Genomic DNA, 15248 nt, shown 5'->3' on the forward strand with positions numbered 1-15248 from the left:
AGTGGCTATTTTACTTTTTTTTTTAATTTAAAATTTATTTTATATTTTCTTCATTATTGGTTGCTATCTGAGCAAAATTGTTTAAAAATCACATTTGTTGATATTTGTTAGGTCGTTAGTCGTATTTGTAAATTAATAACAAACGGCATTGATGTATGTGTGTGTGTGTGTGTGTGTGCAACTAACGGTTAACAATAGATAGAGCTTACACATTCTAAAATATCAACAGTGATAATACCCTATGCATACAGCAGTTGTGTGTGTTAAGGAAAGTCCAGCCGATGATTGGCCATAAATATCGCAGGGCACTTACGTAATCGTAAATTATAGCTTAGACATATATATAGTATCTATATAGCATTTGGTCTCTATCGAATCTAGCGCTTTTTTGGTACCAGTTCAAAATTTGTGACTATAAAATAGGGATATTTTTGTTTTTCTCTGTATATATAAATAGTGTACAACAGGATAAGTACGTAACAATGAATTATTTTTACCTAAATAGTAGACAGTCTTAAGGAGTACCTAAGCTAGTAAAGCACAAAAAAAAAAAAAAATCTGTTATAATACAAGCGTCTATATCTATACGTTCGTAAATAATTTTGTTTAGGCTGAAGTATCGAAAGTTCCTTCGTTGATCGTTTTTACTTGGGTGGCAACTCTGACAACATTTAACCAGACCAATGGTCAGACAGCTTCAAAACTTTCCAACTTCTCGTATTTACAGAAATCCAATTAGAATAGGGACAAAGCGAAATTGTATCCATCTAGCTCTGGTGCCAGCCAAAAGCTCGTATGCATGCAACTCCAACTGGAACTGGAATGGGTATGGCTGCTGTTGTTGTTGCCTTTGTTGTTGCTCTGACTAGCTGGTGCAGTCCACTGGGAAGAGCACATGCATCTCGATCAAAATCTGGAGCACTATAAATACTGTATAAACGGTAAATAGAGCGACGCCAACGCGCTTCGTTAGCCGATAGCCGCTGCAGCTGAGTACGATGAACAGGCCAATGGTGCACAATATTAGGATGAGAATATTATACTCGATGCCCTCGGTGCCCACCTGCTGTTTGATGCCGGTGCCATAGTTCATGCAGTTCTTCACAAACCAGGGCACGCCCAGCGACAGCAAAATGGCTAGCGAATTGGCGCCGAGCGAATTCGAGACACCAATGCCATTTTCACCTGAAAACAAAACAAATTAGTTGCAGCAGTGCTCGAAAGTTCGTATCGTATTTGGTTACCATTTCGCAGCGAAATAAGGCTAGAAACTGCTTCGGGCATTGTGGAGCCGGCGGCGAGGAATGTGAGACCCATCACAATTGTGGGCACACGTATCGCAACACCAAATGCCGTTAACATCCAGACAATCATGTAAGCATTGACGCCAATGCAAATGATGCACATGATGAAGGACAACGGATAGAGGCGACGATGTCTGATTGGATGTGGAATGCAGACGCGCAGCACTAGCTTAATTGGGAACGTGAAGACCCACCAGAATTTCATGAAACCCGTCTCACTGTGTGGATACGCAAAAATGCTAACCGGCATTTGGTCGTCTTCATCCTCACCATTCCCTGGAAAGATAGGGATGAAAGGAGATGTTTAATTAGTTGCCCATCGATAGCAATCGCAATTTTCAGTTGGCATGTGAATTTAAATTCCATCGATAGCAGTTTAGTATATCATGTTTAATACGTTATCTATCGATGATACATTTAAGTCTATCGATGATACCCTAAGAGCTCAGATGCAAATCAGTGATCTCTAAGGGCGCGCATTTCAAAATGTTGAACTTTAACTAAATCTCGTTTCATTTCTCACTAAATGAAATGGGGTTTCAAAATTTTTATATTTTTATTGAACTTACAATTCTTGGAGTGTGTCAAGTTGGCTGTGGATGACATGGATGAGGTATTCTCTGGAAAATTGATCACAAATAGACCATCGCCCGAAAGTGGATCCTTCTTCAAAGGTAGCTGCGCTTTGGCGCTATTCTCTGGCGGCTCTGTGAGATCTGTTTTAGGATAAAAACGAAGGATGTTATTGAACCGATTGTAGTTGGTCGTCAAAGTAAAGATATACCAACCGTAGCGTGTGGAGAAGCAGCAGTTCATGCGATCCTCGATAAAGACACGTATGGCCGGCATAAACTTATTGTTGTTGAACGTTATCAAATAGTAGAGTAGCAGAAAACCCATCATGACGCAGGATTCAACAAAGCTTATGCTGCCGCCCCAAGCGAGAACCAGCAAAACGATCGTATTGAAGAGATAGATGACGCAATCCCGAGCTATGGGCCACCAATCCAGTTGAACTGGCTGCAAATACAAATGGAAAGTACAGTGAAGATTCCCAGAGGCATCATCTACTAAGTAAGCAGCTACCTTATTTATGGCCAAAGCGGCAAGGCCAGCCACACCGAGCGTGTTGAACATCAGCGAGCCAATGATGGTGCCCAATCCCATATCTGACTCCAATATCAGCGTGGATATCGTATTCGTAAAGAACTCCGGCATCGATGTGGCCGTGGCCATAAACGTCGCCGCCGCCACATCCTTGGATAGATTGAGATCCTCGCAAATGCACTCGACGGTGGGCAGAAAGTAATCGTTGCATATGATGGCCAGCAATATGAAGAAATAGATCGCAGCGAAGACATGCAATGCTACCCAGCCCTGGCGCAGCTCTTCCACTGTGGAACGGGAGAGAAATATGAAGAAATTATATAAAATATTAGCATTGAACTATTTTTTTTGGGCAGAGCAGGAAGTAAATTTGGTTTCCAAGCAGCAACGTATCAAATTCGTTGATAATTGCGACTCTAACGATAGGCAAGATGGATGATACAATCTCCATATATATTCTAGGCTACAGAGCATACAAAATACAGCACTCGATGGGCATATTGCAGAGATAAAGAAACTGTTGCTATTTATTCCATGGTGAGCACAGTCATGGCTCTGAGTATGCGTATCTGTCATGTTCCAAGTATTGTAGTTTAATTAAAGGTTTTCCACGATAAGAAGCACGATTTGAAGAGAGGCAAATGTATAGATATAGATATAGCTATATACATACATACATATGTATATATATGTACATTTGCAGACAAGATACGAGTCAAGAGTCGCGTATTAAAAGTGCCGAAATCAAGTAGTATTCGAACTGGAACTACAACTGGTTCACGAACTGGTCTCAATTCGCATTTGTCGTGTTGCTTAGTTGATATCCCAGAGTAAACACATTTGCCTTGATTGATTTATTGGCCCGTTGAACGGTGTCTCGCTTATCGGGGGCCTTAGCATTCGATTTAGCCCTGGCCCAGTGATAAGACCCGCGCTCGGCCAGGAAGACCATTGGTGCCACATGGCCAGCAAGTTCAAGTTTGTGAGATACTCCACAATAAATATATATACGATGTAGTGGAGTAGGGCATAGCGAGACGTGAGGGAAAGCAGGAGAGAGGGGCTGAAGTGAGATCAGGGATTGGTAGAAGAGAAGGTAAGAAAGAAATATAGTTAAAGAGGAAAGAGAGAGGGGTAAAGAAAAACAAAACGAGAGAGAAACATTAAGAGAGAGAGAAAGAGAGAGGAATATCAGAGAGTAAGATAGAAAGAGATTGACTATTGACATTGGTAGAAGAGAAGGTAAGAAAGAAATATAGTTAAAGAGGAAAGAGAGAGGGGTAAAGAAAAACAAAACGAGAGAGAAGCATTAAGAGAGAGAGAGAGAGAGGAATATCAGAGAGTGAGATAGAAAGAGATTGACTATTGGCCATTTCTCTAGCTGAGAAATCAAAGCTAGTCCTCCCTAGAGGGAAGAGAACGTCTGAACTCGCTTACCTGTAAATATATCGGGGAACTCATCCAGCGGCGCATCTTCCACATCGCCAGGGCATGTGCCACGTGGCAATAGATCGTAGAGCAGCTGTTCATCCAAATATCTCAACGATGTTTCCAAGAAACTCGTTTCATTATTTACTGCAAGAGGGAAAAGAAAAATATTTGAATATTTCAGAAATATATATAAACATTCGTTAAGTTTCTTAGAATTGTCGATTGTGATGCAGCTATAGTTGTATAGATATCTAGATATACATATACCTGTTACACTATAGATAACAGCTCAAAACTGTGATAAGATTGACACTGCAGCCCTGAAAATCATAAATGCACAATTATAAAACTAACAAACAAACTAAATGGCGAATTGCCCACAAGCATATACGATTTATAGATACCCTATAAATAGCTTATCCAATTGATACCTGTTACAAAGCTCAGTCTCAGTCTAGAACCGAATCTGAGCTGTATCTTTCTTCCCTTTAACAAAGGGATCCCATCGCCTCCATGGTCATCGCGATGAGAACTTTAAAGAAAGATGAGCTATTTCTAAATCTAGTAAACATGGAGGCCAAATCATAATGTCTATCTCGTATAAATTGTATTACAGATTTACCTATGAAACTATATCTAAATAATATATACATAATTATACCTATACATCAGCTTAGCTGGAGCTTAACGCTGTTAAAAAATAAAATAAAAATGTGACCATGGAGGAGAATCTACGATTTGTTGGAGCCACCCGCATAGGCAAATAATCATTTACTTCGAGTACAAAAGTTTTCCACGAGTCGATCACGTTTTTTTCTTTTCGTAACTAAAAAGCTATTAGCTATTAGCCAAGTTCTAACTGCGCTCATTAACTGATTTTAATTGTTTCTCACGCAATAACAAAAAAAAAAAAAAAATAAAATAAAAGAAAAGAAAAAAATTCCACAAATCGTGAACAGATAAAGAATTATATAGCCCAGCAATTAGATGCTCGATGTTTGATGTTTTATGCTTGAAATAAATCGAACGCAACTGAACATCAAAATTGAACTGGAATTTCCAACTGATGATGATGAAGAAGAAGAATTTGAATTACATCACAATATTATTATAGGAATATTTTATCTTACTCCCTCTCTGATTATTTCCAATTTGATTTAGCATTTGACTTGTCGTCCAGAAATAATCTGTAGACTCATTACGTTCGGGCTTTATTTTGTTTTCCTTTGGCATATCTTTTATAAGGCCTGATTAAGTGCTTATGGTTGGTCATAATTTGTCTTAACTAATGCCATATAACGATGTCTGTCATTATATATACATATATTGTATATGATGTATGTTCACGTATATATCTTGTTATAATTCCACAGAAGTACCTTACAATTAGCCGCACTGTCTGAGGGGCCTTTGGCTCTTATCAGCAAAGCAAAGCAAAGCAAAGCAATACAAAACTTTTACCCGCAATACAATCTGTCTAGTATATCTCTCTCTGTCATCTGTCTAGTATATACCCTGTAATCATATTAGTCTTATCGTAAATTGGATATCAAAAGTTGTGGTAGTCGTGAATTGCAATCGAGACGTTTCTTTACTGTCTCCAGGCGAAAGTCTTTTCGAGCTATATAAATCAGTATGGTTATATATAGTCATTAAAGTCACTCAATAAAGGGGGTATATCTGCGCTGGCCCGCGGATATACAATATGAAGCAAGATGCAGAAATGTCAGCAATCAATTCAAACAATTTGAAGATACCCCTCTTTACAGAGTATCTATTAGTTGATCATTCTTAAGTTGTATTCAAAATTTAGATATTTTTAAATATATAAAACATACCATAAAAGCTATATTGTATTCTTATATTACAGGGTATCTGCTTGTCAATCGCTCGAATGTCATATTTAGATTTGGTGTACCATTTTTGAATTGAAGAGTTGCGGTATATTTTTACCTTAAATTCATAACATCAACCCTTTACAGGATATCTACCAGCTTATCATCTCAGTAACATCTGTTGAAATGCGCTACTACTAAATATTTGATGCATTCACAAAACATAATTAAATAAATCACTTTTGTAGCATTTAATTAGAAAGCCTCGCTGCATTCCTAGGGTATCCACAAGCAGCGCACGCTCCGTCAATTAAATATGCGGAATGTGCACTAGGTGAACTTTTCGCATTGAAATTCCTACGGCACGCCCGATACGCTCGGCCAGCGCATCGTTTATGCTTAGATTATTCGTTATTGTTTACTACATTTATACATATACATATATATGTGTGTATATATGTATATCGTCTATATATATTGCTACGATCTGTGTGCAGTCTGAATTGCATGTCGCTTGCAGCTGGGCGCTAATGAAACAATGAGAGAGAACTACAAATGCCACAGCGGCAATCAAAACATAATTTTCTAATTAGACAAACTTAACACAGACAAAGTTACACGAGGCACGACGTGTGGAATACCCTGTAAAATGAAATGAACCGAGATTGCAATAGAAAAACCTTAACTCAGTTTAAGACAGTTCAGGCTGCTTTAAAGAATTTGGAATAGATATTCAGTATACAGAGATGAAGATATAGAGCATATTATGTATGTATACAGGGTATATGGCAGTGTTTATATAGAATATGCTAATAATACTAAGTAATGCTTGAAGCTATGGCTGCAGGAAATAGTTGAAGAGCTAGCAAAGTACAAGATGTATATTGCGTATACGTAGATCTATTACTAGACATGTTACGTATAGGTATACCTAGATCTATTACCAGATATTTCACGTATATATACAATATTACGCATATATAGATCCATTACCACGAAATTCCATGCATAGTTTGACCTAGTTACATATAATTTGAATTCAAAATCTTTAATCTACTACCATGAAAAATCAGGTAACTTTAGGCTAAATCTCTTATTCCCGAACCCTCTATCCGCACTAATATACCCTCTTGCCTACCTAGCACACTGACAGTGAATGCAATGTGTGAATATGTGAGATGTCATTACGATTATTATTATATTATATACACACATGTATACATATGCGCTTACATATAAATATATCTGAGAGCTGGCAGCATCTAAATAGGCGTCTAAACAAGTTTATTGAACCTGTTGACAGGTGTCGAGGTGGCGTTTGCATTGCTATGGCTATGGCATTGACAATCTAAGCTGAAGAGAAATATCGATGTATGAAAATCCCAGCATATCCCTTGAAAATGTTGCGGGAATACCCCTAGCCCAGGCTCCAGCCCCAGCCCTTGCCCTTGCCCTAGCCGTAACGCTGAACTCTTTACAATATTTTGATCGTTCATCATTAGAATTGAGCAAATGCAAATTGCTTTCGGTTGACTTAATAACAATTTTTGTTCAGTTGCTTTTAATTGTTTATTTATTTAGTTACGTTTTCTGCTTCTTCTTCTAAACATTGCTGTTTAATTGGCAATTCGTTTCGCCGATCGTGTGGCGGGTGGCTCTATGCAAATCAATTCATCGTTTCCCAAGCTATGAAAAAAAAAAAAAGGAAACTAAATGCTGTTTACATCTTGTTAATTGTTATTAAAATAAACAAATGAGATTGGATCCACACTGGCCAACGGAAATGCAATGGCATCGAAACGAGCTGTCGACGCTTCGAATTGATTTCAATGTGGAGTGTGACAAATTGAAGTGGAATTGAAGTACTTGATTTGGAATGAACAGCGACTGATATGGAAATGAAGTGATATAGGAATGGGAATGACATCATGACTTTCAGTATATGAAAATGGAAGTTGGAATTAAAACACTCCAAATTAGATCTTGATTAATTCATGAAAATCTTATCACACACATGATGTTGAATAAGAAGGAACTATTGACTGGCAATGTATGGAAATGGAACGCTGGAATTGAAACACTATAATTTCAAAGTGAGTAGACAAATTCAGGAAAAACTAAGCTCAGTGATATGAAATGAAATAGAATGGCGCACTGGCAGCAAATATGTATAGAAATATGGAGTTGGAACATTTGGAATGAAACGTTTTGTTTGGACATTAACAGTCAGGTCAAGTGCTGAGGTATGAAATATACATAGTTATATAATGATAAGATATATAGCTAATGACAGACATAAATTTCAAATGGAATAATGGAACAGGAACACCATAAATGAAATGACTGAGCTGAACGAAAGTATAGCCAATTGAGTGAAATTCTAATCAACTGGAGAGATAAAATATGTATATAAAACGACAGCATGCAATGTTTCATAACTAAATATGAAACAAATGGAGTGCAATGGAATAAATTACTTTGAAGAGGGAACGCTGGAATTGCGGCAATAGAAAAACGCAATTCACATAAAATAAAAGCTGACTGAGTTAGCAAATGGAAAGCTTTCTAAACTTTGAGTGGAGATGCATAATATTAGATGAAATATACGATCCTAAATCATATAAGAAATATATCAAATTCAAAAAAATAATTTTAAATGGATTGGAGCGCATTTTAAACTATGTTAAATGAAATGCGACTGAATATAAATCTGTCAATAAGACAGAGTAATAAAAAAGATCGCGGGACGACGGCGTTCGCCTTTGATGGCTACACTGTCCGACCAAACCGTAGCCCTTTAGATATAGGCATATATATATATATATCTAAAGGGCTACGGTTTGGTCGGACAGTGTAGCCATCAAAGGCGAACGCCGTCGTCCCGCGATTTTTTGTTTGACTGTTTGTTCGCCAAATACCGAGAGACACCACAACGATGATATAGATATACGTCAGTTGGCAATATAAAGACCAGATGCAACAACAACAAGAATAATAACAATTACAGAAACTACAAGAAAAATATTAATAAGAATAATAATTATTACAATTACAACAATATAAATAGTAAAATAACTGGGTAGACAACTAAATAAACATATGTATATACTATCAAATACCCTGCAAACCAAACCAAAGTGCTAGCAAAATGAGTAAAGCTTCAAATTATGAAGTTAAATAATACCAGGCCCATTGTCCGATTTGCCAGGCCCTAATGGGTGTAGATGTTGCCGCTAAATCTTATTTAAGCTTCAAGAGATATAAGAGACTTGTATAAATTCCTATACAGTCTGATCCCATCTGATATTTTAGATTTTGGGGGAAGTATTTAGGGTTAGTAAACCTTGTAGTCTTTACCTACTTAACGAGAATCCGTATACAACATTTGAGGTTTATAGCTCACTCATGAAATTGACAAGATTCTTATTCTTACCTATTTGAATTTAGTTACAGGGTATCTTTAGCAACAGCAGCAGCTGAAGCTGTAGCTGTAGCTAGCTGAAACGTCATCAATGTACAACACTTGATAGAGTTCAAATATCCCAGCTAAGTGGAAACGGAATCGGAATCGGAATTCGAATTGGAATTTGAATTCGAATTGGGAATTCGAAAATGGGAATAACTAACTGGCTTCCGATGAATTCTATTCAAGCTATTTATAGAGAGCCGGGATCAATGTTAGTGAATCAAGACGGTACGGGAATCACCCTGTCATATGTGCATAGTAGAGGTATATTTACATCTACACCTATCTACAGACCATGCGATTGCTTATGCTGAAGTGGACCTGGCTAAAGTACAGAAAGCAAAAAGAAAAGAAAAACCAAAAACGCTTGTCATATGACGTCGGTGTTTATAGCGTGCGCGGGCATCTCTCGAATGTGTTTATGCAACAATTATGAATGGGTGGCAACGCCACGTAATAAAATCCCCCAACCCTTGCGCAAGCAATTAAGAACCCAGACAGAGTCATAGTAACTGCGTAATACTCGCTTCGAGATAACTTCAAGAAAGTTAATGAAAGTCGAAAGAAGATTTTCGATTATACATTATATGTCATCTATTATATTTATATACATCTGTAAGATCAACTATAATCTAGATATATTTGCCGAGTTCGCAAATCTTCAGATGCTCAACTAATATACATAGTTCCTAATTACTTGAGCGAGTATTACTAATCGATAATTTGCAGCACGAGTGCTCTTAAGCGGTTAACGCTGCTCAAGTACTGTACAAATTTCTAGTGAAAATCATAATATATATATATAAATGCATTTACATACATAGAAATGTACGCATATGTATGTATGTACACATATCTTTGTAAGTGCTCGATTCTATCTTGTTTATTATAGTTCTTTTTTGCCTTTTTTTTTTTTTTTTTTTTTTTTTACAGCACGTTTCTTTTTCTCCTTCAGTCAGGTGACTTATTTTATGTGTGCAATTAGTAGTTCTTGGAACTAAACAGATTCTTATGATATTTGGATAGATATTCTCAGTTTTTGGCATGCGGAGCTATTCCGTCTAAATGATATACAGATAGAGTATGGATAGATATAGATAGCTCGAGCTCTAATGAGTTAAGCTAAAAAACTTTTCCTCAAATTTTAATTCTCGACTACATCTACATCGATTGTGATCGATAGGAACTTAATAGGCTATCGATAGACTATATGAGCCCATAGCTTTATCTGTTAAATTTATATACAATTTGTTGCTTTCAGCTTTGATTCTGATACGGAAGAATACAGTCTATACATTCGTAATCTTTACATCTGGGGGCAGGTGTCCATATTATATTATATTTATGGCTATATTTCTCACAATGCAATCGATTCTACTAGTTTCATATCTGATTTTCATGTATACACTTTGTCCTCTCCTCTATCTCTTTTTGGAGTTTTATCAAGTGCGTCCATCAATGAATGATGGACTCAAATATTAAAGGTCAAAATTGTCTTTGACCACCCACTCAGAGCTCTTAGCTCTCATGCGAATTACCAAAAAAACTTAAACAAATAAAACAATTTAGTTGTTATCAATTAAAGAGGTGCCAGCTAATCGCATCGATCAACTGATTGACACTATTTATTTGGTACATTTATATCACATATATGTATATACATATGTTTCTATAAATCAGTTCAGAGTTTGATTTCTTTATCAGCTGATGGGTCGCAGATGCTTCAGCTGCAGCAGTTCGCAGTTGAACTCCATATATAACAGCATTAAGATGCAGACAACCCTACATACATATATTTATATATGTATATATATATATCTATGTATAGAAATGTATTTATGACTGTGCCAATCTTTCGATCTTAACGAGTTGTTATCAACTCAGCTAGCTGATAGGCCCCATCCAGAAAGAGTTTTCCTGTGTGCTCAACAGCAGCTGCCCATTTACCTTTTTTTTCCACTACTCGCTCACAAAGTAAAAAGAGTATATTAGACTCGGCAGGTCGTTGAGATCCATTCAATATATAGAGCTATTATAAGGTGCTATTGAATTTGGAAAGATATATAAAGTCGTGTGAGCAATCGAGGAGCAAATATAGTGCGACAATTTAAATCTATAACTTGAAAATTTTAAGATCTAGAAACTGAGGATGGATATTAACAGTCGATAAGTCCCGACTTGAAAAGTTTTACTTGCATTTTGTCTGTTTAATTCATGGATCTTACGTATCCTGATTTCGGATCTAAGTTTATAAAGAAGGTGGCAAATATAGTAGTTGAGATCCGTTCAACATAGGGAATGATGTTTGTATTGACTATTGCGAACCAGTTCAGCTGACAGACTTACACATTTGAGCTACTCAACTGGCAATTTGTGTATCAAAAATAATATCTGCTAAATACACTTGTCAGTCACAAGTTATCAGGCTCGGAGCTCAACAAAATAATTAGGCGATCAATCAAAGTTGTTTAGACAATGGCGGAAAATGGGAAAATTTTTTTTTACTGGTCTAAGTAGTTAGTTTATCACACATAAAATATTATATATATTATTTAGAGCAAACTAAATTCAAACTTAACTAAAGTGAGGTGAGGTTTTCTCCATTTCAGCATCTAAAATTTATTGGTATTGCTAACGTATTACTGCTAAGCGACGATTTTTGTGAGTAGTACGAATATACATGGATAGATAATTTGGAATGGTGAAGAACTCTTAGACTCTTATATTTTCATTTAGCTCTTGCCACATAGGATATCTATTAGTTGATCAATAGCACATACATTCGCTTTTCTATTGCTTTTAATCGCGTTTAATTGAAGTTTTGGGGGATTTCTGTGCAATTGCCGAGCACATTGGGAATTTCTATTCTCTTTTAATTTTCGAAAATGAAAGAATTTGATCTATTTACTCACCTGTGGCTTTTGTATCCGCTATGCCGCTGGCAATTAGTATGAGAACGCCGAGCAAGAGGCACGCGTTCCTCAACATGATACGAACAGAAACAGTTAGGTAAAAAAAAAGCAAGCAACTTTAACAAAAATAAAAACTTTGTTTTGATTTTTAGCCAAAAAAAAAAATGAAATAAAACAACGAATTGAAAGTTATTTACGTTGGCAAATGAAAACAACCAGCGACACGTGCCACACGTGCGCCCCGAATTTATGAAATTTTCTTTGAAATATTTTTCTTCGATTTGTTTTTCTTTGTTCTCTCGTTTTCTTTCCTTCGCTGGCTTCACTCACGGCGTATGCGCGACGCTCTTAAAATCGCTTGCATTGACGTTAACGTTAATGCTCGCGTTCCCGTTTACGTTTACGTTTGTTACGTTCGCTTGCGCGTTTTCGTTCTCGTTTTCGAATTTGAAACTTCGAATTTGTTGTTCGACGGGCGGCGTTGTATGCATTTAAGTGTACTTTGATTTCTTTTAGCGGAGGTTTTTTCTTTTGGGTTTTTCGTTTTCGTTTTCTTTTTGTCTTTTGATTTGATGCTTTTCTTTGTTGCGGCTGCTGCTGCTGCTGCTTCTTCTTCGCCCTCTTCTTGTGTTGCGCTGTCTCTTTACGTTGGCTGACGGCTGCGTCGACCGCTTGGCTTGAATTGTGGCGCACAACTAATTAAGTGCGACCAGCGCGCGCGCGTCTTAATAATAAACAGCGACGCCAGCGTCGCAGTCGCCGTCGCTGTTCGCGTTAACGTTGCGGCGCTGTTTAGCTTTGCTGCCAGCTGTCTGAGGCAAAAGCCGTTATTGGTTATATTTGTGTGTTGTTGTTGCTGCTGCGGCTACTTGCTGCTGCTGCTGCTATTGTTGTTGTTGTTGTTGTTGTTGTTATTGTTGTTATTGTTGTTATTGTATTTTAAAGAGTTTATCTCTGCCTGGCGTGCAGTGAAGTCTTGAACACTTGACAACGTTTTCGTTTTCGTTTTCCGTTTTGCGTTCATTTGATACTCTAAAAACGCATTGAAAATGCCTAATCTGAGCATTTTAACTGTGGACATGCGCACGTGACAGACAAAATTGTGTCTATAGCATACATAAGGCATATTCATGATCATTCATGATCAATATCGATCTAACACAAGTCTAGTTTATTCTGATAAATATAAAATGTTGCTTAACAAATTTCATATTTTACAATACACGCAAAGAAAAACTTAAAATTCGCGTCACTCTATTATATTTTTGAAATATCCATCAAAATATCGATCAAAATATCTATTTCAAATATTTCTAATTGTATGTACATATAGATTTTTCATTGGGTATGGTCAAATTTAGTCAGATTCAAACCGAAAAACAGTTAAAAGTTTGGTTAGGCTCGTACCGAAACATAGGATATCTGCTTGTCGGCTACACATTCACTCAAGCATGTTTTTTTTTTCGATTTTCGATTATTTGAAATTCATTGATTTTTACTGATTTCGTTCAGTGTGCATGTGACTGTGTGTGTAGCTGTTTCTTGGTATCAATTGGCGCATTATGCTGTTTATACTCTATAGGTTTAGACAAGCGGAAGTCACGGATAGTACAGACTATCCCATCTACATTGTACACAAATTTTGTATATTTACATATATAGAATCACAGATTTTAATAAATATGAATCATACAATATAGATGTTCTTCTAGCTGCACAAACTTGATTTATTAAATTTCCCAACTTGACTATATGGTATATCTGAAAATCTATATTTAGTGTGATACCTTACATGATAAGGCATTACACTTTTGAGAAATAATCGATGAAAGTGAGTGTAAACATCTATGCATAGTGTTCATTCAAGTATTACTTTTATAAAATTTTAACAAATTTAACTTGAAACTTTTACAAAACCGATAAATATCCCCAGTTTTTCTTTCAATTGATTGTACAACGGAGTCATCAGAGATCTAACTAGGGTGTGGTTTATGATAGATCTAACTAGTCTAGGGTACTCGCTAGTCGTACCATTTATAAAGCTCAGCACTCATATACACACACACACGCAGACACATGTAGCATAGAGAGCAGTGCTTGTAACGCGCACTCATTAATATAGACGTTACCGTTTTGATAAGAGCAAAAAACAACAACAACAACAACAAAACAACAACAATTGCAATGCAATGTTTATCAATCTATTGCCGCCCAGCTCTCCAGCTCATTTGTATGCGTGTGTGTGAGTTTGCATTTGCTGTAATCAATCGAAAAACTTTGGGTATTTTCACACTTAATTAGAAAGATCATCTCTGAAACTATTTATAAGATTCACGTGCGACATTTGATCATTGATCGCCGTTCCCAGTCTCTCGCTGATCGGCTGCGATCAGCTGGTCGTTAGACGGGCTAGCACACTCAATGGTTTCACTTTCATAGGTGCATATATAAATATAATTAGTTCGACATGCATTTTGCCATCCTGAACAACAAAAGCAATCGCCAGAGCTCTAGCGATCGATCGAACAATTCTACATTAATTACTTTTTTGCATTGTACTTCCCTTTGCTTGGGGCTAAGTTCAATATGTGCTTTTACTACTACATACGAGCGCACTGAGCATCGATCAAATGTGCTGCATCACTTACTTAGCATTCTATATATAGTTATATATCCGATTTGACGCGGGGAGTTAACTTTATTTCCCTTAAATTACAAATTGGGGAAATATTTAATAAACCATTCGCAAAATACCTCATTGACAAAGGAATGTTATCTATACATGCATATATGAATATATGTATCTATGTATATATGTATATTTATAGCGGGTACTACCTAGCTTAGCTGGCTGACGCATGCTTGTTCTTTCCATTCTTGCTGTAACTCTAAAAGACAAGTAAATTATTTATACTATATATTGGATTTATTATACACTCATGCATATGTATATAGATATTTTTAAATAATTCTGTACACATATTTTCGCACTCATTTTTTGTGCAATCTAAAATTTTGGTTGCATTTTTTATACGCTAGATTTTGTTATTTATAATAATCGCAGATGTTTCTTGAATAGACTGTTCTTTGTACTTCCTGATTGATAGAAATCTACATATACAAAATGGGTTACGAAATACTCTGTTTTTCTTCTTTATGAAAATGAATACAACAACATATCATATAAGATCAT

The 15248-nt window shown here is 36.5% G+C and overlaps 1 protein-coding gene across 1 annotated transcript; it reads right to left on the minus strand.

Annotated features, from left to right (window-relative positions):
• Window positions 1–14: 14 nt before the first annotated feature.
• On the minus strand, window positions 15–12760 carry LOC26527373 (sodium/potassium/calcium exchanger 4). The gene is made up of 7 exons (XM_015160872.3): window positions 12056–12760; window positions 3849–3986; window positions 2391–2698; window positions 2093–2324; window positions 1874–2020; window positions 1245–1580; window positions 15–1185 (listed from the first exon to the last, which is right to left on the minus strand). The coding sequence occupies exons 1-7, from the start codon at window positions 12129–12131 to the stop codon at window positions 866–868; spliced, it is 1557 nt and encodes a 518-aa protein (XP_015016358.1). The 5' UTR covers window positions 12132–12760; the 3' UTR covers window positions 15–865.
• Between the last annotated feature and the right edge of the window lie 2488 nt (window positions 12761–15248).

The sequence above is a fragment of the Drosophila mojavensis genome, unplaced genomic scaffold (genome assembly GCF_018153725.1).
Source record: "Drosophila mojavensis isolate 15081-1352.22 unplaced genomic scaffold, ASM1815372v1 contig_136, whole genome shotgun sequence".
NCBI lineage: Eukaryota > Metazoa > Arthropoda > Insecta > Diptera > Drosophilidae > Drosophila > Drosophila mojavensis.